The 26,545-nt window shown below is 39.1% G+C and overlaps 6 protein-coding genes across 7 annotated transcripts; 3 read left to right on the top strand and 3 right to left on the bottom strand.

Annotated features, from left to right (window-relative positions):
* The first annotated feature begins 762 nt into the window (after positions 1-762).
* Positions 763-1,992, top strand: LOC144644785 (uncharacterized). Its single transcript, XM_078504330.1, has one exon. It carries the CDS (start codon positions 763-765, stop codon positions 1,990-1,992), a length of 1,230 nt encoding a protein of 409 aa, XP_078360456.1.
* Positions 1,993-2,252: 260 nt separating this feature from the next.
* On the top strand, positions 2,253-3,932 carry LOC144644780 (uncharacterized). Its single transcript, XM_078504316.1, has one exon. The coding sequence runs from the start codon at positions 2,253-2,255 to the stop codon at positions 3,930-3,932; it is 1,680 nt and encodes a 559-aa protein (XP_078360442.1).
* Positions 3,933-5,053: 1,121 nt separating this feature from the next.
* On the bottom strand, positions 5,054-9,210 carry LOC144654952 (collagen triple helix repeat-containing protein 1-like). Its single transcript, XM_078515186.1, has 3 exons — positions 9,037-9,210; positions 5,848-6,090; positions 5,054-5,582 (listed from the first exon to the last, which is right to left on the bottom strand). Exons 1-3 carry the CDS (start codon positions 9,136-9,138, stop codon positions 5,235-5,237), a joined length of 693 nt encoding a protein of 230 aa, XP_078371312.1. The 5' UTR covers positions 9,139-9,210; the 3' UTR covers positions 5,054-5,234.
* A 4,139-nt stretch (positions 9,211-13,349) lies between these two features.
* On the bottom strand, positions 13,350-17,721 carry LOC144644772 (collagen triple helix repeat-containing protein 1-like). Its single transcript, XM_078504302.1, has 4 exons — positions 17,692-17,721; positions 16,851-16,913; positions 14,273-14,506; positions 13,350-13,855 (listed from the first exon to the last, which is right to left on the bottom strand). Exons 1-4 carry the CDS (start codon positions 17,719-17,721, stop codon positions 13,511-13,513), a joined length of 672 nt encoding a protein of 223 aa, XP_078360428.1. The 3' UTR covers positions 13,350-13,510.
* A 670-nt stretch (positions 17,722-18,391) lies between these two features.
* On the top strand, positions 18,392-24,520 carry LOC144655211 (uncharacterized). 2 transcript variants are annotated; one of them, XM_078515434.1, is made up of 5 exons: positions 18,392-19,321; positions 20,633-20,696; positions 21,893-21,970; positions 22,595-22,706; positions 23,783-24,513. In XM_078515434.1, exons 2-5 carry the CDS (start codon positions 20,633-20,635, stop codon positions 23,808-23,810), a joined length of 282 nt encoding a protein of 93 aa, XP_078371560.1. In that variant the 5' UTR covers positions 18,392-19,321; the 3' UTR covers positions 23,811-24,513. The 2 variants fall into 2 exon arrangements, with proteins under 2 accessions (XP_078371560.1, XP_078371567.1); XM_078515441.1 differs by having other exon boundaries at positions 19,140-19,245; positions 23,783-24,520.
* A 263-nt stretch (positions 24,521-24,783) lies between these two features.
* On the bottom strand, positions 24,784-26,545 carry LOC144644765 (sphingosine 1-phosphate receptor 3-like). The gene is made up of 2 exons (XM_078504291.1): positions 26,390-26,545; positions 24,784-25,819 (listed from the first exon to the last, which is right to left on the bottom strand). Exon 2 carries the CDS (start codon positions 25,796-25,798, stop codon positions 24,863-24,865), a length of 936 nt encoding a protein of 311 aa, XP_078360417.1. The 5' UTR covers positions 25,799-25,819; positions 26,390-26,545; the 3' UTR covers positions 24,784-24,862.

Below are 26,545 nucleotides of genomic sequence, written 5' to 3'. Positions count from 1 at the left end.
CAACCAAGATTTGTGGCACTTCGGACCGTACCGGTGATCCTAAAGAACGGCCATCGTAGAATTAAAGTAAACGCGTTATTGGACGAAGCATCCACTAAAACCTATTTAAATGCTGACGTCGCTGCTCAATTGGAACTTCAGGGTGAACCTCGTGTGACTGTGAATGTTTTAAATGGCCAGACTGAAACCTTCGAGACTACGCCAGTTGAGTTCGAGCTGGAGAGTATGAATGGTAATGTGACGACCAAGATGAGTGCATTTACAGCTGAACGAGTCACTGGAAGCATGAAAGTTATTGACTTGGAAAAGCATGTTGGCAAATGGACCCATCTGAAAGGGATACAGTTTCCAGATCCAGGCAAACGCCCAATTGTGGACTTGCTAATTGGAGTCGATTATGCGGAGTTACACTACTCATTCAAGGATGTTCGAGGCCAGCCCGGAGAACCGGTTGCCAGGCTAACACCATTAGGATGGACTTGTACTGGAACTGTTATTGGGCTCACAGGGGGTTACCTACAGTCAAACTTCGCGCAAACGTATTTTGTACGAGAACAGTCAGACACAGATGAGATTAGCACCCTTCTTCGAAAATTCTGGGAAATCGAGAATCCTATTTCGTCACGTGAGTGTCAAATTCTCAATCACGACGAACAGTGCGCGTTACAGCAATTTGAAAACTCCCTCAAGTACGTGGATGGACGATATCAAGTGGCAATTCCTTGGAAGGAGAAAGATCCCAAACTACCAGATAACTATGGCATGGCGCTGCGCAGATTGTGCAACACCGAAAAGCGCTTACTGAAAAGCCCAGAGATTGCAGAAGGCTACTCGAAGAATATTACTCAGTATTTGGAGAAGGGCTACATTCGCAAGGTCGACTCGGCCGAGGAGAAACCATCTAGGAAGTGGTACCTGCCTCATTTCCCCATTGTGCGACCAGACAGAACCACAACTAAGACTCGAATCGTATTTGACGCCTCTGCGAAGTGTGACGGAATCTCTCTTATTGATGTCATCTATCAAGGTCCAAAATTGCAAAGAGATTTGAACGATGTGTTGCTGCGATTCAGAAGACGCCCTGTTGCACTCATATGCGACATTGCTGAGATGTATTTGAGAATTGAAGTCGCTCCAAAGGATCGATCGTGTCAACGGTTCTTATGGAGATCGTTGGACCAGCAGAAAGAGCCAGAAGAGTTTGAATTCAACCGAGTGGTTTTCGGTGTTAACTCGTCGCCGTTTCAAGCCCAGTTTGTCTCTCAATCTCATGCTGAGAGGCATAAAGATGAGCTGCCCTTAGCTGCTGAAACAGTGTCCAAGTCAACCTATATGGACGACAGCATGGACTCGGTGTCGGACGATAGTCAAGGTATTGAGCTGTACAAGCAGTTAGATGAGCTGTGGAGCAAAGCCGGAATGCACGCTCGTAAATGGTTGTCCAATTCTCCCAAAAACCTCGAGGACAGAGCGTCTGAAGTGGACATCACTATGGAGCCCCTACCAACGGTGAAGACACTTGGAATCACGTGGCTTCCAGAGGAAGACGTGTTTACGTTCAAGGCAAATCCACCTGAGGAAACCTTTCAGTTCACAAAACGAAATTTCCTAAAGAAGATTGCCACATTATTTGATCCAGTTGGTTTCTTGGCACCATTTACCGTTCGAGCGAAAGTCATGATGCAAGAAATGTGGATCGCAGGACTTGACTGGGACGAGCTTTGCCCAGGAGAGTTGATCCACAGGTCTCGAGAATGGTTCTGCGAGTTGGAAGAATTGCCCGTGATCAAAGTTCCCAGATGTTTACGATTTGGCCCAGAACAAGTTGCGCTCTCAGAGACTTTGCATACATTTGTAGATGCGTCGCAAGATGCTTATGGTGCTGTTGTCTATTCAAGAGTTGTCTATGAGAGTGGATCGATATCGACACGCTTAGTCGCAGCCAAGTCAAAAGTTGCTCCACTGACGACAACGAGTATTCCTCCGGTTTAGAACTGTTGGCGGCAGTCCTGGGACTAAGGCTTACTGAGTCTACTTCCAGAGTTTTCAGTGGTGCACTGGGTCAGGCAGTCTTCTGGTCTGACAGTATGAACGTTCTGTGGTGGATTAGAGGAAGAAGTCGTAGATTTAAACCCTTCGTAGCAAATCGTGTGGGAGAAATTCAAAGTTTGACGAATCCAAAACAGTGGTGCTATGTCCCAACCCATGAGAATCCTGCTGACCTAATTACGAGAGGCATGAGAATATCCGACATGGCCAAGGAAGAAAAGTGGTGGAATGGTCCTGATTTCCTTCAAAACGAAGAACCACACTGGCCTGTCAATCGAATTGAAGCAGATCTGGCGACAGAGGAAAAAGAAATCAAGAAAAAGGCTCAAGACAGACAAGACAGCTCACAAGCAAGTGAAAGGAACGAAAACTGGACAATGGTTACAGTTCACGATGATGATCAGTTGTGGCGTCTCAACCCAAAACGCTTTTCAAGTTGGTCAAGGTTGATAAGAGTTCAAGCATGGGTTCGCCGTTTCATAGACAACTGTAGAAGTTGCAAGAGAGAAAGTGGAGAATTAAAGTCGGAAGAAATTGAAGACGCTGCGATCCAGGTGATCAGGAGCGCACAAAGAAAGGCGTTTCCCGATGAGTATTTAGCACTTCAGAAACAAAGAGAGCTACCAAAGAAGAGCAAGTTACTCGGATTACAACCATGGCTTGACGAAGAGGGTCAAATGAGATGTGATGGACGCCTCAAGTATGCGGAATTCCTACCACATGACGCTCGCTTTCCGATAATTTTGCCCCGAAAGAACTGTGTGACGAAGTTGATCGTCAAACATTATTACGAGAAAGGGAATCACGCGGGAGGCACGAATCAAACGTTGGCGACCTTATCGACACGCTTTTGGATCATTTCCGGTCGAGAAGAAATTCGTGAATGGGAGAAGGAGTGTAACGAGTGTCAAAAAAGGAAAGCTAAAGCGGCAAAGCAAGTCATGGCTCCTCTTCCACAGATCAGACTTCGATCGTCCTTAAGAGCCTTTGCACAGACTGCCGTGGATTTTGGAGGGCCATTCATCACCGTGCAGGGAAGAAGGACACGAAGACAAAAACGTTACCTTTGTTTGTTTACTTGTCTGGCATCCAGGGCAGTCCACCTGGAAATGGCCTTTGCGCTTGACACCGATTCGTTCTTGAATGCCTTCTACAGGATGGTTAACCGCAGAGGCCTCCCAAAAGAAATGCTATCTGATAACGGAGGCAACTTTGTTGGAGCTAACAAGGAGCTGAGTGACTTGGTCAAGGAGCTGGACCAAGAAAAGATTACTAAATCTACGGCAAATGAAGGTCTAAAATGGAAGTTCAACCCCCCACTTGCACCTCACTTTGGCGGCATTCACGAAAGTGTGATCAAAGCAGCGAAACGAGCAATATATGCAATTCTGGGCAACGCAGATATCACTGACGAAGAGTTAGAGACAGCGTTTACTGGAGCAGAGGCACTCCTGAATTCAAGACCGTTGACGTACCAATCGGCTAATCCAGAAGATGACGTTCCACTCACACCAAACCACTTCCTATTCGGTCAGGTTGGTGGACAATTCGCCCCAGAATCAGTTGACGAGGTCTCATTCAACCCAAAGAAAAGGTGGCGAAGAGTGCAAGAATTAGTTAGACATTTCTGGCATCGTTGGCTTCGGGAATGGCTACCTAGTCTTAACGTCAGAAGAAAGTGGTTGACTACTGAGCGAGACCTTCAAGTCGGAGACGTAGTATTAGTCATTTCTACTAATACACCGCGCGGTCATTGGCCCCTTGACCGAATCACCGAAGTTTTCAAAGGAAAAGATGGGCACGTTCGAGTGGCAAAGGTTCAAGTTGGAAAGAATGAATTGACCAGACCAATCACAAAGTTGTGTCAACTGGAACTGTCATGAGACGTAAATACGTAAAGAGGAACTGACTTCAGAAGTGATTGCAGAAGTGATAACAGACAATGATGATGATGACGAGAATGAACTAAGAATTTTTTGGATTTAAATATCTTTAATGCTGAACTGAAAGGAACACTCCCCTCGTTACCGACATTATCGTTGTATTAATATGCTATGGCATATCAATGAGGGGGAGAAATGGACACGAGAGAATTCATTAGTTTTAGTCATTATGTTGTGCGTAAAAATAGTTGTGTAGTATCTTTTGTCTCTTTTGTTTTTCTACCCGCATAGTTCCGTTCGTTTCTTTGCTTTAGTTATTTATGTAAATTTAGGCCTTTTTTCGTTTTCAAGTTGCATGTCAAGTAGATTATTATTCATTCGGGTTTCAACGTTGGTTTAAGCAATATCGTTAGGACATTTTTCGAGGACATAAGGACAACTTCGTTTTGGACGTTTATTTAGTGTTTTGAATTAATCAAGTGCATGGTAATCAGACATCGTGGAACGAACAATAAATGTTTCTTGTGAACACTGGATAGTTGAGGTTTTGCGAGAAGTGTTCATGTGAATGTTTACTTGTTCATGAAATTGATCTGATCGCTTTTGTAGCAGAATTTAATGACAGATGTTTTCACTGATTTCCGGCCGCCATATTGGAGCCCAAGCAGTTGGGCTCCAACATGGCGTTGACCAAAGGCAGACAATAACAGAAATTGATACAAAATCAAGCCAGAATGCTAATTATGAAATGTTAAAATAAACAAACCGTAGAATCATGTTTGAAAACTGAAATATAAAGAAAAATGCCAAAAAGGACGATTTTTGGCCAGACTTGCTTCTAATTACGATGTTAGCATGGCAACATCAAATACCATGGACAGTTTTATACGTTTTTTTAACATCTGTGAGACAGTTTATTTTAAAATCAGATACATACCGGTTTTTTTATCATGGACAGTTTTTTTTTATTGTCTCAAATTCATTATCATAATCTGAAACATAGGGGAATTAATTTATCGACAGAAGACAAGTCTGCCTCTTCTTTCAGTGATCAGCATGTATATAATAATCTCATTTCGATTCAGAAGATTAATCGCAACACACACAAAAAACAGTGGCAAAGCAACGGTTTTTTTCATGAATTTCAATTAAAATTACGATTCTGATTACAGAATACTAAAAACCCTTCACCAGTTTATGGAACACTTGTTAATTTAACAAACTCCAAGCATTCCGTATACAATTATTTTGCACCTTAAACCAATCTTAAATGCATTGCTGACGTCAGTGTTAACCAACTGATTACTGGGACCGTGGAACTTCTTCGACAATCAAGCGAGACACTGACATCCAGCCCGTATAACCGTTGGAGTCTCCATATCCAGGGCAGTTTCCAATGTTGATACCAACACGGATTTTTCCCTTGTGAATGTTGTCACAGTAGCCTTCTATTGCCCCAGGTCTGTGGTTGTCTTCGTCTTTATTTCTGATCCATATGGCTGCGTCAATGGGCAGTGGACCGCTGCACTCGGCGCCATTAAAGGTGATGAACCATCGCTTACAGCAGTTGCCGCAACTACCCAAATAGATGTTACCTTGGTAAACCACACGGAGGAAAGTATCATCTTTCTTCTTGTCGAAGATGCAATCCTACCGGAAATAATTAACTCGATTACAATTGTTGCTACAGAGGCAAAATGCCTAAAAATACCTGATTTCAAATGGATTCCAAATGTGTTTCTCAAATGGAATGTTTTCGTTCCGGATTTGCATTGAATTTATTGAATAATGCTATATTTTTAGTTCATTTCGATATAAAAATACAGCATTACCCTTTAATATATTTACAAAGAAAGAGAATTTGAGCGAAGATCAAATCGAGAATGTCACATTTTCCTTTAATGTTAAAGCTTACCTTGATAAGGCCAACGTCACGGTTGTCGACACCCTTCCACGCGCACTGTTTCCAGTTTCTGTGGTCAGCGTCTGTACCATTTTGTCCTGCGTCTCCTTTCACACCACGTGGTCCAGGACCACCCGCCACGCCCTTCTCGCCTTTGGCGCCAGGAGGACCGTAAGGACCTGGTATTCCGTTATGTCCATTAATACCATTACGGCCAGGAAGGCCGGGTGGTCCTTGCGGACATGTTCTAGGAATCTGTGAAATGATTAATTAAGGGAATATTTGAACGCAAATTGGATTGTTATGTCTTGAGCCCGAGCTAAGGTTTATCTATTAAACTAGGGTCACAGGTAATAACCCTCCATATGCTTTATAAAGCTTTGTACTGACATTTTGTCATGGTGCTGGGGTCACGGACATCGCCCTGCCCCATCCTGTAGTGTTTACATGCTTGACATCGGGGACACGTTTCGTGTGGTATATATGGTCAGTTGTTTTTTACTCGTGAATGTAATGAAACGAGTATGGTTATGGAAAGTGATATGCAAATTTTCACTCGGTCAGTCGGTCGGTCGATGGGCTGTTAATTTATGAATAATAATTTATCCATTAAATTATGGGCTGTTAACTTTAATTTATGAATACTAATTTATGCTTGAAATTATAAATTAATTTTCCTTGTTTTTTTTTTGTAACTTTTTGTTTCACCCCTCTGAGGTTTGAACCGGCGACCCTTAACATCAACTATGGTTTTGAAGTCCAAACGCTTAACCGCTAGACCAGTTCGACTTGCGTGTCATTTGCGCTGAAAATTAGCATATAAGTTTCTTTGTAACGTTCTTATCGCGCTGACCGATACCGTAGGTTCAAAGTTTAATGGCTTGTATGTATAAAACCTATTCGAATGGCTCGATTTATAGCTCTTAAGAATTTCACATGACAAATAGAAGAAATAATCTTAGAGAAAATATGAAAATCTTCGAAGCACTAGTGATATTCCGTGTTTTCATGAAATTTTTCGATTTTGCAGGCACGAACTGTGGACTGCGACTGTGTTGGGTATTAAAAGGTTGATTTCAGGACAATTGTATGAATAAAGTCCAATTTTAGCAGTCTCTGAATGTTTTATAGTTCCAAGCGTATTGTACGATAATCAATAGTCATGATACGTAAATAATTTATCGTCAAAAAGCTCGCCAAACTGACGAATTTTGTTGCCTTTTAATAATGTACTGTATAGTACTTGATTTGCATCTCTAATAGATTCATAAAAAAAGGAGAAAGAAAAAAAAAGACGTCGTATAAAATTGTAAAATAGATTGTCGTAAAAAAAAATGAATGGATTACCCGCGTCCGCTGTAAACACAAGGAACCAACGTGATCATATCTCCCTTCAAACAACTTCTATACTAATATGCCGCTCACAAAAAGACAGAATCATTTCATAGCTCTACACCAATACATTTAGTATTCTCATTCACGAGTGGGCTAACAAAGCACCTTTGATTTCTACCTCCTCCCCATGGCCCTACCGCTTGTCTTCGTTTGTTGTTGTTGTTGTTGTTGTTGTTGTTTATCCCTCTTTTGACTTAAGGATGATTTTTAAAAATTCTATTGAGAGATTTTGTAATAAGGTGATGTCTTTTTTTAATTCATATCTGGCCATTTTACAGAAGCTCATGGCTTGTCTGTTTGTTTATTCTATCACCCAGCAAATAAAGCGCGGGGTATGTAGCACTCAGCTTTATTATGTCTTTCACAAAAAAGGGGGAGAGACATGATGGAAAAAGGTTAGCAAATAATGCCATCATGTAATGAGAAAATAGTAATAACAAGACGCCAGTGAGGATCTAGAAAAAAGATAAAATGTACAACAGTTCTCAGCTTGACAAAGTTTTCCTTTCGCTAGTTTTAATCGAATTGGTGTAGAAGACATACAATGTACCAGGAATTGCTCCGAAAAAAATGGAAATATCAATGGTTTCACCGCTCGAGGAAAAGAAACATAAGATATACCATCTGTGACCCATAGTAAAAAAAAATCGTATTATAATCAGCGCGTCCGAGGTATACACCTTATACCTTTGTCATAGAAAAAAGAATGATGTAAAAAGGAAAGAGGAATTATTAATTAGGCATACAAACTACACTCTAGGATTGTGATAATTTTCAAAGCAGTCAGTACTGCAGTGCAGCAACTGTTTTTTGAGCATTTCCTTCCCATAGTATAATTTTGCACATGTATATTTCAAACTTTCATGTGTGTCTTTCTTTCTTCTTTGCCGTTTTATATGACAAGGTTATTGTTAGATTTATGTCAGCAGGAAAAATATTAAAAGAAAACAACATAAATTGTGTAAAGGCTAATTTATAGGCCCTGACTCGAGGATTTGTCGACCACGTCAGCAATCTCGTCCCCAGAGGCCGCGATCCTTCTGGTCTGCGCCAGGGATCGGGACCTCTGGGCTATTCTGAAAGCCCGTCACAAGGGCGTCTGAATCTGACTGGCTGTTGAAAACTTGTTCGTTTCACCACAATTTCCGGCGCAAGCGCACAATCAAACCGAAACCTGGATTTCCTGGTTCCGGTTTTGATTCATCAACAGCCGTTGAGTCAGTTCCCGACCGCTTGTCAAGGGGAACGCAGGCTCTGGGAACGAGATTTCCAAGTCAGATCGAGAAGCAAATCAGCGCATGTAAGTGGTGCTCTGAAAAGGACGCAACTCTAATTCGATTGCTTATGCGAAATCTGTAACCGCTGCACAGATTTTATCATGTTGCGCCCGATTTAATGATTTTAACGAAAACGACATCTTCAAAGGAATTGAAGCAAAAAAATAGTATCTGCAGTACAAACATGCCTTAAAAACATTTTAAGCATAAAAAAAAATAAATGTTAACCACAAGCACCCTACGTATACCCATTCGCCTCCCGATTTATGGTAGCAACGACAAATCGGGCCAACAAATCGAACCATGTAAATAAGCCTTTACCCGTTTTTTTTTTTTTTTTTTTTGTTGCTGTTTTTTTCTTTTTTGTTAGGGGACAAAAAGCATATATCAAAGTGCGGTCGATGTTTTCGGGTAGCGGGCTAAAGCGGGCAAGAAACAGGGCTTTAACAGTACAATAGAACAACAAGGTTTTGAAACTGCGACGGAAGCTAGCTTTTCTCTTTTTACGGATATTAATTTCAAACCTTACCTTTAAAGGTAAAACTGTTTTGTTGTCTCCTTCAGTTTCATAAATGAGCGGAGCAACCAACACACACAGTAACATAGATACAGCGTTGGATTTCCTCAACATGTTTGATTCTTCAATTCCCAAGCACGAGACGTTCCTCTATGCTTTTAGCTTGTCGACGTTCTGTGACGATTGAGCCCCGCGTCAAAAGACAAATGGAATAAAGAGTCTGTTTGCTCCACTAAGAGCAAAAAAAATTAATTCGAATAACCTGTCAAATGTTAAAAAATAGTTGTTTATCTACATAAAAACGTTAAGAGAAACGCAAATGGATTGTTGACAGAACTGTCTGATATATTAAGTATCAAAAGATAGAGTTTACTTGTTAACTGGGTAAGTTTAACACAAGTTTAAGAACAATACTTGAGAAAATGTTTACCGTTTATGATTTGTTTCTGTAATTATAATAAGTGTTACCAACGAGCACGTTGTGGACGATACAAGAGTCAAACAACAGAATTATCCCATGGTCACCAATCTAATACCAATTAAGTTAAACAAACACCAATTAGCCCAACACCGGCTGCGTTCACATTCATCTCGCACCTGTAATGTATATTCTCATATAATACGCCTTTTACGTTTCGGATACAATTACTAATTTTAATTTAGAATTTTTGTGGAGAAAAATCAATTCTGAAAACTAAGCCGTCAAATTTTGATGTAGAAATGTTTTGGTATTCTGTCATACTTTAAGGTTCCTTTTTTAATGCTAAGTGCCGTATTTAAGCTTCCATTGTACTGTCGTGAATTGTAATAACGTCGTGAATTGTAATACCTGTCGTAAATTGTAATAACAGTTGTCGTGATTTGTAATAGCTGTCGTAAATTGTAATAACAGTTGTCGTAAATTGTAATAATGCACCTATCGCAAATTGTAATAACACACTGCCGTAATTTGTAATACTCTGAGCTGTCGTAAATTGTAATAACAAATTGCCGTGTTTTGTAATAATTCTATAAAATGCAGGTCCGTAACCAGACCATTGCCATAAACGAGGCAAGATCTTGCTAGTGGGTTTGTGGGGCATGCCCTCCAGAAAATTTGAAATCTAGAAGCTATGAATCTCTTTCAGAGACATTTTTCATGAGTTATTTCTTGAGAAAAATATTTTGTTTTTAATTTTGGGTAAAAATTTAGACAAGGCAAGTGCCTCGTCTTGCCTCTTGCTAGTTACAGCCCTGAAATAAGAATTAGGAAAAAAATCATTGAGAAATCTCATTTTCGTTATCTATAAGGAATAACAGTTAAAGAACGCGTGGCATAAATTTATTTTACTGCTTGATATCGTCTTGAGGGCTATCCAACATTATTAATCTTCTCACTGGAACAAATTTGCAGCAAAGCACATAAAGGGAAACGAAAGTTTTCATTGTAATTTCTCTAGTCGGTCCCTTACAAGTCACTGGTCTTTATTTTTTAAGGTGGATAATGGGTTTTATTTCAAATATTACCTTCTTTAAAGGAACTGTGTCACGGCTGAGTTAAGTTTATTTTTTAAATTTTGCCAAATACTTGCTATGAAACTTTCATGTTTGCAAAGCAATTACTCCTATGCATCCAAATGACAAAACCATAGCTTCATTGCATTGCAACCAAATTTGTCTCCCAGGCGTTATTGAAAACTGTTCAGCCCAATAATATTTCAAAAAACCCATATTGCAATCAGATTCAATCTTTATCACTTTTGGCCATCCGTACCTTCTTTTGTATTTGCTAAAAATAAAAAAAAATAAAAATATATATGTTTATGTCATGCACTTAGCTTCATATCTCAACGAGATAGCTAGTTTACAGGCATGCCACTGAAACATTGGAAACAAATATTTTTAAATAAACATAACAAGGTTAAAAATCCCAACTGGCAGGGGGCAGACCAGTTGGCTATATACAAAGCGTGGTCGAGGATTTGAACTCGGGACAACCGAAAAACAAATCCAGCTAGTGGCAGAGGCAGGTCTTGAACCGGGGATTACAAGATTATTGATTACATTATTGAAATGTTCCTTCACTGTTTTAGGGGCTATTATTATATTTTACCGAACTTGGTGGTCATTTCCGATGCCTAATTCTGGCTAAAATCCATGACATAGTTCCTTTAATCAAAATAGAGTGATTTCACTAAACCCGTTAGTTATTACACTTTTTGATACTATTAGACACTTATTCCATTGTTTTCTTTTGTATATTTTTGACTATTGCGCACTGACTGGTAGATAGTGTTTCACGGGTTAAATGAAATCACTCTAATGCACATTTTTATTAAAAAGAATACCGGAACCACTTACTGACTCCCTTCGCTGTGAAATGCTTGCAATTAATAGATAAACAGATTTCCAGAGTTAAATGGCAAAATAATATATGATAATACTGGTTATTACAAAACACGGCAATATGCTATTACAATTTACGACAGCTCGGCGTATTACAAATTACGACAGCATGTTATTACAATTTGCGATAGGTGCATTATTACAATTTACGACAACTGTTATTACAATTTACGACAGCTATTACAAATCACGACAACTGTTATTACAATTTACGACAGGTATTACAATTCACGACGTTTATTACAATTCACGACAGTACATTCCATCTTCATGTTACGTGTATCAAATGATTTTTATTATTTGATATCATCAAAATGGTATCCTTGACTGAACACAAAGTAGTTGTTTCAGCTGCCTAGTTCCTCAAACAAGCAATTTTCTTATCACCAGACAGTTTCTCTTAGGCGGTGGAAACCTTGTAGCTCTAGAGGAAAAAAAATTCTCGCACCTCGTAAGCCTTTTTTCACGAATTCGGGATATTTCGCTAATTTTAAACTCACTTTGCATAGAAAACGTAGATGAGATCAACAAGTGATTACCTGCTCATTCGAATATTTAATTTTAGGATATAGTAATTACCTTATTTGTGACGGAAAATAAAATCCGAATAATAAGCCGCCTACTGATTACGAGCACGCAAAAATATCGTATCGTTCGATCGTAATTCCTACACTTAATATAGAATTTAAGCTCGTATCAAACAATAAATGATATCCTTGCAATGAAGAAAGTTATTTTAGCTCATCGGTTCCCAAGACAAGTAGTTTTGCTTTTGAGCGAACAGTTCACTTTAGGTTGTGAAAAACTTGCAGTTCTAGAGAACAACTTGTATGACCATAACTTTTACTGAATTTTACCAAGTTGATTTAACGTAGATTTTCTCCACTTTCGCAACACCTCCTTGTTCCTTTGTTTTGGGATCACGAAAGTTAAAGTTCGTATATTTCCCTAAGTTTTAGTAAACCTTCTTTCGATAAGAACTGAGATCAGATCGAAAACAATAACTGTCCATTCATCTGCTTGGAAAAAAAGATATCCAAGCTATAACCACTAAATTTAGTGACTATCCCCAAAATTTAACTGGCAACAACATGACAGTAAGTGACACGTCTTTGCGAACTTTGACGCTCACATGGCGACGTTTTAAACTGAGTTATATTTTTGATTTCTGAATCAAAAATATAAAAATCATTAAAATTGCATGCATAATGGCTTCTTTCGTTTCCATGGTGAAACTATCTATCGTAAGGAACTAAGGTGTAACTCATCAAAAATGTTCAAAATGGCGGATTAAACTGAGATGGCGGATAATCCAACATTTAAGACCTTATTATCAAATCATTGCTGTTGTTAACGGCAATTTAAGTGTGTTTTCAGCTAGCAGATATCCTAATCTTGTCAGAATATTGCCCAACAAATCTGTAGTGCATGTGCGGTTTTAAATTACAGACGTAGAGGTAGGGGGCTGAGGCTTGTTATTTTTTTTTTTTTTTTTTCAAAAAACGTCTGACAATAATTTTCCTTTAATCGCGCTTGAACAGCATTTGGAAAGTACTATAAAACTATTTTGCCTTAGAATGATATCATCCTATCTCCTTGGTTCACACGCGCCATTTCCAAATCAATAAAGTTCACGAAACAAAATATTTTTGTTTTGTATTTTCCCGACTAATTAATCAAACAAACAACGCAGTGCAATAATGATTGCATTTTAATTCCGTGCAGAATATTTCGCTTATTTAGCCAGTTAGCAAATGAGGTTTTTCGTCATTTTAATCAGTTAGAAATAATAATGCCCTCAACTCATGTTTCGTATTCGTCAAGATGGTGGCCAATAGAAAAGTACTATTTCTTACCTCTCGTTCCAGAGGAATAATTGCAAACCACAAATAATAAGACATCAGGAAAAGTGCATAATGATTTTATTAATGATAATCATTTACAGTTATGTTTCTGATTACAAAATATTTAAAACCTTCACCGTTCTATGCAGTACTTCTTTCTTTAACAAACACCAAGCATTCCGTACACAATTTTGCGCCTTAAATCAGTCTTTAATGCATTGCTGACGTCAGCGTTATTCTTATGAATAACCAACTGATTACAGGGACCGTGGAACTTCTTCGATCATCAAGCGGGACACTGAATTCCAGCCTGTATGACCGTTAGCGTCTCCATATGAGGGACAGTTTCCAATGTTGATACCAACACGGATTTTGCCCTTGTGAATGTTGTCACAGTAGCCTTCTATTGCTCCGGGCTTGTGGTCCGATTGAATTTTGCTTCGCATCCACCAAGCGACGTCAATGGGCAGAGGACCACTGCACTCGGCGCCATTGAAGCTGATGAACCACCTCTTACAGCAGTTGTCGCAGTTCAACAAAAAGTTGCCTTGGTAAACCACACGGAGAGCGGTGTCATCCTTTTTCTTGTGGAAAACGCAATCCTGTGGAAAATAATTAAAACAGATAATATAGACGGGCAAACTGATCCTGACGGAAAAAGCGGTCAAAAATTAACAAAGTGGATAGAACAACTAAAATGTATTGAAAAAATTCGATGTTTTCAATGCAGCTTATTTGTTTTTAGTTGTTTTCTATACATTGTAGTTTTTTTATCCTCTTTGTTTATTTATCGCTTTGATCAGTTTCCCGTTTATATTGTCCGCTTTAACTAAGTTACTGATCCAGGACTTCAAGAGATCCGTCACCACTCATCGGTTTGTCGCTGTGATATTGCATATTTTTGTTATATTTGAAAATAATTAACCTCATTTAATATGTTTACCAAGAAACAAAATTCAAGCGAAGATTAATTCGAGAATGACAAATATTAACTCCTTTTCCCAAAAATTCAAGCTTACCTTGATAAGACCAATGTCACGGCCGTCTTCACTCCTCCACGCACACTGTTTCCAGTTTCTGTGGTCAGCGTCTGCACCATTTTGTCCTGCGTCTCCTTTAACACCACTTGACCCAGGTGGACCAGCCAGTCCCATCTCACCTTTCGAGCCATCTCGACCGTCACGGCCTGGTAACCCGTTATATCCATTACGGCCAGGGATACCGGATGGTCCTTGTAGACAAACGCTAGGCTGCTGTACAATTAAAAAAATTCTAGCAAATATTATCAACATGCAATGCGTCATTTTAGTACTATTATATAGCTTAATGCGTAAAGTATAGGTCTGTTCTACCATCACATCAACTTCTAACCGGCCTTTTTCCATTACTTAAAAATTGCCTACCCCTTCTTTCTACTTATAAAACGCCTGCCACGTATGCTATGGCAAATTTATGAATACAACTCTTCATTCGCAGATTATGGTAAATTTCTAAAGAAACAGCTAAAAATATAACGAAATGCTAATCTTAAATTTCGAAAAACGTCATCAAGTAACTCGAAATTAAAAGGTTAAAAACGCATTACAAGAACGGTGCCATTAGCCGATATATATATAAGCAATGGTTTATAGTGATATGTTAATTGGAGAGTCTTTAAGTGGATAAATCAAACTGCAACAGAAGCTTTAGTTTTTCGCTGTAAACCGATATATCAAACCAAACATTCGAAGATGAAACAGTGTATGGATTAGGGTTGCATAGTTGGGCTTATGGGTTAGGGATAGGGCTGAGTTGTTGGAGTAAGGGTTAGATTCAACCTCGTCTCCAGGACGCTTTTCCCTTCAAAGCAGTAGGGTAAAGCGCCGTGGGGACGAGGTTGGGTTAGATTAAGGGCTAGCATGCTGTTTGCGCCTGGATGAGTCACGTAATAAAGTTTCTGGTCAAGCTGCAATTTAAAATTATTTTAGATTTTGTGCTGTGGAACCTAGTAAAATTCCAGTCTGTGTCAAAGCACCCAGCCTTTACACTGGTTTTATTGTTTAGGCGATGATTTATGGGCACGCAGAAATAACGCCTCGATTGACCTGAAATCGTAGGCAGCCTAGCGTTGAGTGCGAGCGACGGGGAGTCCTGTTCGACTTCAATCGCTGTGCTCAGTTCGGGAGCGATAAAATGTCAAAACTCATCTAAAAATCAGATGAAAAGAAAAACATTGTAAATTTCTGTAGAATTTAGATGATTTCGGGGGCCCAATCATAAACAATTCGCTTCAGCCGGAAAGACCCAGAAAGTCTTCCTTGAAGAGAACTGAACGGCTGAGCGTCGTTCTGGATTCTACGTCGCACGCTCGCTCTCCCTAGACCTCCTTAAACGCGGTCGTGAACCGACGGAGCTGGACTTCAACCGGGCATAAAAAATCGAGGATAAAACCAAATTAACTTTTTTTGGCGTAGACATGCTCAGAAAAATATGTTTTTTCAGTCAAGCGAAAACAAATAAAGGCTAACGTCGTCCACCACCACCCCACCCCCCCCCCCTAACTTCTTGCTCTGTGCTCGAGTTGATACAAACATTTGCAGAGCGTCTCATTTGCGCCTGACATGGTGCACACCTCAGCCTTCTAATATGGGATCGCTTCATGATTAACATCACGCAACGTGATATTGAAGTTAACCCCTTCTACTAAATCAACTGTTTATGCAGGGTTCTGTTTTTTTTTTTTTATAAAAAGTCTAAAACGTTTTATTCCAACCCCCGGGGGGGGGGGGATTCCAACAGGAGTATTTTAGTTGTTTGGGTCGTTCTGCAAGCAGAGAGAAGCGTTGAGTGGGTAATCAAATAAAAAGGCGTTTTATTCATCCCCTGAGATGGTTTCTGCCATTTCTGAAGAAATATCTCAAAGCCTTTCAGTTACCCTTTGAACTCAAATGCTTTCACACTGTTTCAGACATCCCTTAAAAATATGGTCTCGTTCGACGGAAATCTCATCACGTTTTCAACCACCTTTTGAACTGGTTAGATCTCTGCAGTTTCCGAAAAAAACTTTGGATATCTTTTAAAATTGTTTCAGCAGAGGTTTTATCTGAAGGTATTTCGGTCACGTTTTTGAAGCCTGTCGGTTTTATGAATTTCTGAAACTATTTCAATCAGCAGTATAATCAGCGGCCGTTTCGCTCGTTTTGACGTTGCTCAGTTGCAGATGTTTAATGCCGTTACATTTTGATGGTGCTCTTGCTAGTATTATTAGTATTTTTCAGACCACAAAAGAAACCGTTCTATGTCCATAACAAGAAAAGCCTGATTCTAGCCAACATTCAAGAGACGGTCAGTTGTGATATTTCAAGTTATCATTGTTACAAAGAAATATACATTTCGGTAAATACGTTTGTTCCACAGTAACAAAAATCGAGAGTTACAACTCGCGAAAAATTTTCAAGCTCAGCTCGGTGAAAATTGCCAAAAATTAAACAAATACACTACTGGAGGGCGAACATTTGAAAATTCCTTTGATTACTAAAAGCTGCCATATTGGCGGTATATTAGGTCAGTTTTTCAATGATTGTTACTCAAGATTTCTTACTAGCAGTCAAGGCTTACCTTAACAGAAGTTGATACATTTTTCTTTTCATACACAGCACAATCTGCAGGCAACAGCAGACACTGCAGTAGGAACAAAGCAACAGAACTTGTAGCTGCTTTAATCTCGACGAGAGAATTATACGTGTGAGAGTAATTATATAAAGAAGCGAAGCAGCACAGAGATGAGACCTGTGGTCTACGACTCAACTGTATATCAAAATTCAGGAAATGCTTTAAATTTCTTTTTTATTTTATCACAAAGGTCACATGTTGGCATTCTTTCACTTTCTGAACATAGCTTCACTCCCAATGATTAGGATTTGTGTACTGGATGTTAAAGGTATAGAAACGTTTGTTCTTTGAAGTCCGTTTCATAATTTCATCTCCTTCAATAACCGAAAACGAACTGATGGCCTTCACATTCGTGGAAGTTACAAAAGTCATTCCAAGAAATTTCTACGCAAGTAAATGTGTTCAATCGATCGTTTTTATGGATCAAATTGAGTTGATGCTACTAAATCAAATCTTTAAGCTCTGTAATTAAATGTAACCCCGTGTAACGAGCATGCTCTGTGTTGATTTCTGTAGGCCATATTTGTATTCATAACTAACTTGTTAATTTGTTGTTTGTACGTTTAGTCGTTCTCTTTGATTTAGACATGAGCCCAAAAGCTTTAGCTTTCAAACGCATCTAGATAATTTGGTTGCACTATATTACACAATTTTTTTTTTAAGATACAGGGCCCCCATGGAGACCAGCCTTAGAGCTGAATGGGCCACCCTGTGTAAATAAAGTTTGACTTTTTACTTTACTACTATTTGTTCCTTTAGTATTGTATGGTAACATAACTTAACGTACCGTATCGCTGAATGCGTATCGTGCTGGCATTTTCTCATTTGAAAAAAACGTAGGCACCTGGTCCAGAAGTTTCAAAGATTTCCCCCACATGGGGAACTAGAAATGTCGATTTTTGGCCCTTTTGATGAAATGTAGAGGCTTACCGAAAGTAAACAAAAGGAACAAGAAAAACATGCGATAACATTCAGTGTTAGTCGGCTAAGTATCAGTCATATCCCGTATGAACACAAATAACCACAATGGAGACTTTATTGCCATGTGCCTGACCGAAGCCAGATCTTCTGCCCAGATCCTAACCTTTAAATGCGGTACGTATTATGATGCGCGTGGGGATTGGAGTTGAAGGCGCTTCATTAGGGTCGATGTCTTGTTTCCAACAGGTGGATACAGGGTCACTATTGTTTTTTGTACAATGGATATACTCTCGACCAAAAAAATAATAACAAACTGTCATAATGAAAACATGGCATTAATTTGTTCATGTGTTTAGTAGAAAGTTAAATAAGCTATTCGTAGAACAGATTAACGTATTTCTTTAACTTCACTTAAAGCAATTTACACACACCGTATATAACGAGCGAAATAGGAATTGATTTAAAAGAAAAGAAAAAGAAAAATGAAAGAAAATGGATACAGGGCTACAAGCACATGCTGTTAATTATTTACACACACCCAGCTGGGAAACCAAGGGTGCGTTTCTTTGGGAAAAATCCAAATCCGGATTCTTGATCCAAAAACGGATTTTGCGTTTCTTTACCTATATCCGAAAATGGATTAATCTTGGATCAATGATCTGAAGAATCCACACTTCGAGTGGATACATCAGATCATATCTGAATCCGGATTTTTAGGATTCATGATCCGTGCGTTTCTTTGGGAAAGGATTCGAAAAAAGTACCTTGGCCCAGCGGTCTTTGCTGTGAAAATACAGGTTCGCTCTTTGTAAACACTGCCATACGGAAAGTTTTAGGCGGTTATTTCGATCACAATACTAAAATATTTCACGATAAAAGGAAGCGGTAGCTTCAGATAGGTATGTAGTATCATTTTAAACGGGATACAGGTTTTCTAGAACAGCCACTGTGTCAGTCTGTGTGCCTACGGAAGTTGTATCCTTTTGAAATTGTCACGAGTTCAATTTGCACTGATCATTTCGCAATCATTCTTCGCTTTCAGATACTTTCTCGCCACATCGTGCTTAACGCTAAAGAAGATCTACTTCGACGTGTGGTTTTTGTAAAAGATTTTGTATGCTTAAATTATTTTAGCTAGGATACATTCGACGAAAAGTAAATTTGTGCTGATATTTTATGTTCTGTGCGAAATGTGTTTACGGGGTTGTCATGGCAAAAAATCCGTTTTCGGATTCTTCGTTTCTTTGGGAGCAAAGTATCCGTGTGATCTGAGATCAATGATCCAATTTTGGATTTTCCCAAAGAAACGCACCCCAAGAATTAGGTTTCTATATCGTTGAAAGCTGCTGGAACTTTGTCAAAGCAGTTACTTGCTTGACAATATACTTTTTGCTGAACTGATCAAAAACCTAAAAATAAGGTCAGCCGTGTTGAATGAAACATTTTGTAGGAGGTCTTGGTCAGTGATTCAGTGGGACAGTCTTGAAGCGCCAACTGTAAGTATTACTTCGTCCGTCTAAGTTTCCCTTTTGAAATATAACCGCCTTTCTATTTATTTTCTGTTAGTGAATAAAGGACGAGTAAATGGTACATCAAAGGTTATTTTAATAACGAAAATTAGAGGTTGTGAACCGGAGGGGTCAAAACAGTTATCGCTACGCAAATTTGATTTTGTTTCTTGCGATCCGCGAGCAACACAAAATGTCCCACTGCGAAAGTTTTTGACGATGCTGTGATTGGACTGTTTATTTTCATATAAACCTCAACGAACTGAGGGGTGCACAAATGATTAAGATATAATTCTAATTACTTTTATTGCTTCGTTGATTTTCGAAGATTTATTCAGCAATTACAAAAATAAAGATAATAATATTTAATATATCTTTCGTTGTAAGACTACTAGAATAATGATAAAGCTTTGTAAGTGACAGTGATTAAGATTCTAAATAAGGATCTATAAATTCAAGCGTTTATGCTTTTCTTTAGACTACCTCGTCACTTTCGATCGTCACTTGTTTTGTATAAAACAGTTCAGATATAAACACAAATATTGTATTGGGTGATGGAAGCAATAAAGTTAAAAGTTAAAGTTGAAGAAATCTGTAGAAGTTCACAGCACTTGGTAACAAAGATTACCAAAAACAACTCGAAGTAATAAATAAACAAATATTCCAAAATAAAACACTGACTATACTTTAGTGTTATAAGCAATATGCAGCAGCAAAAACCATTGAATGCCAATTAAAATGCTAAGTAACAATGATTAGAAAGGTGTAGCAACGAGCAAAGGTTAACAGCACAGTTTCCCTTACTGCCGATTTTTAATACAGTAGTTTCATTTTGAATCTCATATTTATAGGATATATGAATGTTCCCCAATGTGCCACCTAGCTGAGATTTTGTTACCTGGCTGCATGACCTCAAAATATCTCTTCTCCAAAACCATCGTCGTACTTTTTTTTTAATTTAATTCTTGGAATTCGAATTGATGGCACATCAAGACACCTCCCAAGGTTACTGCATGTAGCACTGCGAATGGGATTTTGAAAACCGGGAAAACATGCATACCGGTGTCTGTTAGTCAGGATTTTTAGGGCGCATTGGGGGTGCTTTTAGATGCTGTCGTCGTAACTGTTTCTTTAACTTTGCTGTTGTAAAGTTTCCTTTAATTTAATATTGGTCTTTACTCGATATCGCGAGTGATGCTTTCTTAGATGAAATATCAGAAAACTGTAAATGTCAGTGAAAGAGCGATTATAAGTCACAAGACGTTCCAAAACCTTGTTTTATCTCCTTTCAATCTTTAGATGTTTTTCAGATTTGTTCTTCAGTCGATATTCTTGTCCTTGATATTCACGGCACTAAGCGCAGGTGAGATGTAATACCTGTTTTTGTTGTAAATGCAACCGGTATTGTATGTTTTTTTTTTTTGTTTCAGGGACATGTCTTCCTTCCAGAACCACATATATCTGTCCTGAAAACAAGGCCCCTGGAACTGCCAGGGGCCTTTAACTCCCTTAGCTATCCCCTTCCTTCCCTCAGTGAGGGTTTGAGAGATCCCAGGGGCACTGCAAGGAAGCCTCCCCATGCCCGGTCATTGCTGAGCTCTAAGAGGCCTCAAGGCTGCTGTGCCCAGCCCCCCCCCCCCCCAAAAGACCAAAAGCCGGGAGCAGTCCTGGCCAAATTTCGAAGCAAATTTCGAAGTCTTTGCGGAAACAAGCTAAAAAGCTGACTTTAGCCAGCCCTCCAACTGGATTGCATTGGACTGCGTCGGCCTTCAAACACGGATCCCGGAGTCCACGTTTTGTCAAATCCAGACAAATATCCTTGGTTAAAAATATGCTAAAGTTACTCATAGAGGTGTTTGCTCGCTGGGAGTTAACAAGGAAATGCATTTTAAATGCGCGAGTTTAATTACGAAAAAACTTTGGTCAACTGAAGTATTTCGCACACGTTGTTTATGATTTCTAAACTAAAACAAATGACTTTCTTTGTAGAAATGAAATTAGTACCAAGGCACGCAAAGCATGCATTGTGAAAGTGGATCGTTAACAGTCTTTGTAAAATTCATTAACTATTCATGAGGGTGCAAACCAATCCCAGCACAGTATTAAGATCACATGTACACAACTGTAAACCCCCATACAAATCAAATGATAGAATTAACTTTTGATACAAACTCCTGCTCAGCTAATTAGTATTCATTAACTTTTGATACAGATAACTACCGATTCGCATAACAATACTTTGTATTCAATTTATTGTTTTCATTTCACAAGTAGAATAAAACATTCGCGTCCGATCAGTATGGCCGTTTACAATGGCTCGCATATCGGCTCGCCATTGTAAACGCCCATACAGATCTCCCGCTCATATTTTATCTACTACTTACAAGCCCGAATCCCAGAACAATTGAGAGTTTTTTCCATCACTTACAATTCAAAAAAACTTTCACCAGCTACTTTAGTGTTGGAGAGACTGCTGACAAGTGTTAAAGTGATGACCCAAAAGGAATAAGATTAAATTTTTTACCGAGTAGAAATTTATCACACCCTTCTATTTTGCAGGGAATGTTCCAAAGATAGTGGACCACAGTAAAGGCGTTTACATGCATGATCATTCTGATTTCCCATCAGTGGTTGGAGGTAGGTACCAATATCATAGTAAAAACAAAAATTTCCTGCGTTCTCGCTATTTTTGTTACCCCTCTTTAGCTTAATTTTGAATGTACAAACAAAGCAAGGCAAAGCAAAACAACAACAACAAAACAACAGCAACGACGAAGGCATGTCCAGGATTGACTGGTGATGAGATGTACGCTTTCTGATAGGCATCACAAAGTGTCCTCAGTTTTTCAAGCTTGCCAAAATTCACAAAGTTCGGTGAAATATGAAGAAAATGGAATCTATAATTCGGTCAAACATGAAGTTGATAAAATTTGCAAATTTCCCAGTCAGGCATAAAGGACTTATTATACAGTGCTTGAGTTTAACCCTAGACAAAAGCGATTCGTTAAGTTCAAAAATCCACGAGAAATGTTCGAAGAAAGAGAACGAAAATCTCGAGCAAAAGCAGAAAGATTTACAATCAAGAGAAAATATCCCTCCAAAGGCAACGTGCACTTGATCTTGTTGAGAATGCAAAAGCCAGTAGAATTTGCAGTTCTGCAACAGAATACAGTACAATGGGTACCAAATAAAAGGCGTAGGCCATGTGAAAGTGTGATCGATTTGTTAATTAATGAGTATTAATTAATATTTGGTTACTAGGTCCCGGTGGTCCTTATAGAACTCATTATCTGCACTCTCAGTTTGGAATTGGTCACAGACGGAGACGAGCAATAAAACTACAAGACACGATGCTCAGGATGTTTAACATCAGGTAGCTATAGTTATTTCATTGTAATTGAGATGAAGTTTTATAAAAAAATTTCCAAGTCCTAACTGCCTTGCCCTTCCTTCCTTCTTATCACTCCATCCACCTTTCGAAAAAAAAAAAAACAAGAACGCCTGATCGCAGGTTACTCTTTCAAGGTCTCGCACGAATGGCTTGCCCTGTTCCGTGTGGTGATACCGCTGGCCATGATACAACGATGTTCAGTTTGTTTGTTAACCAATCGTATAAGCCACGCTGTTAGAGTTTTGATCCAACATGGCGTCTCGGGTTTGAATATGTGACACTACCCTTCGAGAGAAGAACAGAACAAACGACAGGAGCAATGGTCCCATCCCCCAAAACAATTGCAACTGCAGTCTGCGAAAAGGCTCTCGAGTGGGGTCCACTCGCTTCGCTCGATCGTTTAACCCCACTCAGGAGCCTGTTCGCAGGCTATACAACTGCTATAGTAGTACTAGAGGACTAGCTAGTAGATTTACAAGCTTACAAGAACTGTATTCTACACTCTTGCACAGATTTTGAACATTTTAAAAAGCGATTCACTGCTAATTTATAATCGACGGAGCGTATTATTAACAATTATCGTATATGGGGTTAATTATGTGGAATTATTAAGCATGACTGTCTTTCAATAGGGCAACCCATTGTTAAACGTGAGTAACGGCAACATGGCGAAACAAGTCAAAAGTGAACGAAATGTTTCCTTGTGTAGTAAATGATCTACTAAACGCCCACTCTCAAATAGACGCCTCGTGTCTAATTAACGCCCCCTCTAAGGTGTTAAGTTTGTTATAGAAGCCCCCTCTTATAAACGCCTCATTTTCAGGCGTTGTATCCATCTGTTGGTTTTGACGTTCTGAACAAATATCGAGGCTAAATATATAAGGTATCCCCTTACTCAATTCATTGCAGATCTTGTTCTTCTTTCTTGTTTATTCTTTCAGTCTTTGCATCTTAAAAGTAGTGCCCTTAGCTTTAATTGCACACATGTACTTTGTTTTACCTTCAAATATTTAACTGAAAAAATATAGTGTTTTGTTTTTTCTGTTATTTTCGCACAGGCCAAAGAAGAGTAAAGAAGAAAAGTGAGCTCCCCTCAGCTGTCAAAAAAAGCTTACATCAGTGACACTGTTTTTTAATCGTTTTGTTTGTATAGAGCATAATGTAACAGAAATGTTAGAAAGCTTTTTGCAAAATCACAATGCTCCTGCAAATAATATAATGTGCCAGCTAAAATTTTAAATATAGTAAAAACTAGAAGTTCACATTTATAAAATAAATGCTATTGTACACAACAATCCCTATATACGGATCTTATATGTTTAACATAGTTCGCAAGTGAATTCTAAAGAATTGGCGCTGAATGAAAATTGTCCGTAAGCCGCAGTCCGACTGAGAATTTTGAGGAGGAAGCTTGGGAGAAAAGCTGGACCATAGTTTCTGGAATTTTGAATTCATATGCATTCTTGAGAACCTTGCACTGTCTGTCGACTAAGAAACTTATTGTTTTACGAAATTGAGAATGAATGGTTTAGGTACATTTTTTTCTTGGATCATGTATAAATTTCGAGCTCGCCGTGGTCGTGTGCCAATGAGAATCGTTTAGTTGGTCTAGTAGTTTGCGCATGATACAACAACAACAACAACAACAATAACCACAGAGTGCATTGACGTATCTTTCTCAATTTGAGGTGGCTGTTTTCTTATGCTATCCTTACAATTTGTAATCCTTGCATAACCGATTTATCTACGGCGATATCCTTAATATAGCCATTTTCAATACAATAAATACAACAAAAACAGATCTAACACTGTCTTTTGCATGAATTTCATTCCGTAGACCCTAAAATATATTACGTGTTTTCTTTGACCAAGTCGCCCAATCGCCTTCGAAAGGCGACTTTTGTCAACATTTGAAAGATGTACTAACATGTAACTTTTTTCTTTCCAACTTTCCTATTCATATGGATAATTTACCGTAATCGTTTTTTTTTTTTTCAGTTTCAAATAGAGAAAACATATTAAAATCAACAAGGTGACATTTGTTCAGCCCTGGAAGTGCACAAAAGGTGCACACGAACTTTAGACCTGAGTTTAAAACAAGATTCCGAAGCAAGTCTTAAAACTGAACCCTAAGGTTATTACAGATTATGAATAGGAGGTCGCAAAACAATTACATTACTACGTTTGGCCGAAGTCCTGCAGAAGAGATTCCAAATCGCAACTCGAAACTCACGTATCCGCATGGTGTATATAATAGGATTAACTAGTGAGCTGCAGAGAGATAAAGCAATGAATGCAACACTCATGTGAAAGTGCGACAGGTACGAGAGGCCCCAGAAATTCTCATTATCGATGACAACAACAAGAAAGAAGACGGCGTTCGGCAGCCATGTTAGTAGAGAGACAAGAGTGACAATAAGCAAAGTCACTGTCAGTTTTCTTTCTCTATGATTCGGAACGTGGTTCTGTAAACGACGAGGGCTTCGTCGAGCTTTGATGAAAATGGAAACATAAGAAACACTTATGACCAGGAGGCAAATGGAAAGATGCGAGGAATACCCGATGAATAAAACGTGCGAGAACACGATTCTAAGGCCTTCCCACACTGCAGTCGGCAGCCATATGACACAAATGGCGAGCGCATAAATCCGCTTGTCCATGACTCGATTGTTGAATGGACAAAATGTTGCGTGCAGCCGTTCTATGGAAATAACAGCCAGATTAATGAGCGACGAAAAGGGAAATAGAATGATAAATGCCAGCTTTACGTGGTCAGCACCAAGGTCATTAAATTTATAGTCCCAGAGACCACAGAATATGGCCATGTTCCATTCAATGAAGAGAGGTCCGGACACTGCCCCGACTAGGAGGTCGAGCATTGCTAAATGAATGACCAAGTAAGTTCCCCGCCTCTGGAGTTTGCGCTGCTTCAAAAACACAATAATCGTCACTAAGTTTACAGTGACTATGGCCAGACATTCAGCGATCAGCACGACAGTCCATGGAATACACTCTGATGGGGCGACATGAGTCATCAAATCCGCGTAGATGGTAAAGCTGTTGTCAGTTGGCATTGCGTTTGAGCTGGTCTCTACCTGCAAGAAAATCACCGACAGAAGAGTAATAAGGATATTGGGTCTTGAGTGAGACTCACTCGCAAGTTGACATACCGGGAGGGGGGGGGGGGGGGAGGTAGGGGATTTCAATTGGTCGCCTGATAATAGTTTATCATGGTTTATGTTTGTGCAAAAACAGCATAAGTTGTGCATATGGCGACACACTTGGTTTTCGTAATTACTTTCGTTTAGTTAGTTCGCCAAAAGCTACCTCAAACCGTCGCGATAATGGTGATTTCTATTTCTGATCCAAACAAACGCTGTACTCAACCTTAAATGCCTTAGTTTTTTTCCCAACCCCCCCCCCCCCCCCCCCTCTCCAAAAAAATGAAAAATGCAGTCAAACAATTAAAAAGTTCCATCCGTTGTCAGTTCTGTAATGTAATTCCAAGTAAGTCAACTACTCAGCAACTTCGGCTCTTACGAACTTTGCTTGCGATGAATTTAAAATGGTCGTAAAAAGAAAACAAAAATCATGAACGTACGTAAAACATAGAATTCTCTAAGTTCATTGTCTGGAACCCGACATACAACGGACATTTGACTTACCTCAAGTAAATGATTTTTTTTTCTTCTACCGAGCCAGAGTGGATTATCACGTCGAGACAAGACAACTCAAGTGCTCAAACTAATTGATATCTGTCTGGCTATTCCAAATAACTTCGGATACTAAACCTCAGCCAAATGTGTTGAACCCTTTTGTTG

This window comes from Oculina patagonica, chromosome 1, assembly GCF_052425735.1.
Source record: "Oculina patagonica isolate OP01 chromosome 1, crgOcupat, whole genome shotgun sequence".
Taxonomy (NCBI): domain Eukaryota; kingdom Metazoa; phylum Cnidaria; class Anthozoa; order Scleractinia; family Oculinidae; genus Oculina; species Oculina patagonica.
This window is presented reverse-complemented; position numbering and strand designations above follow the sequence as displayed.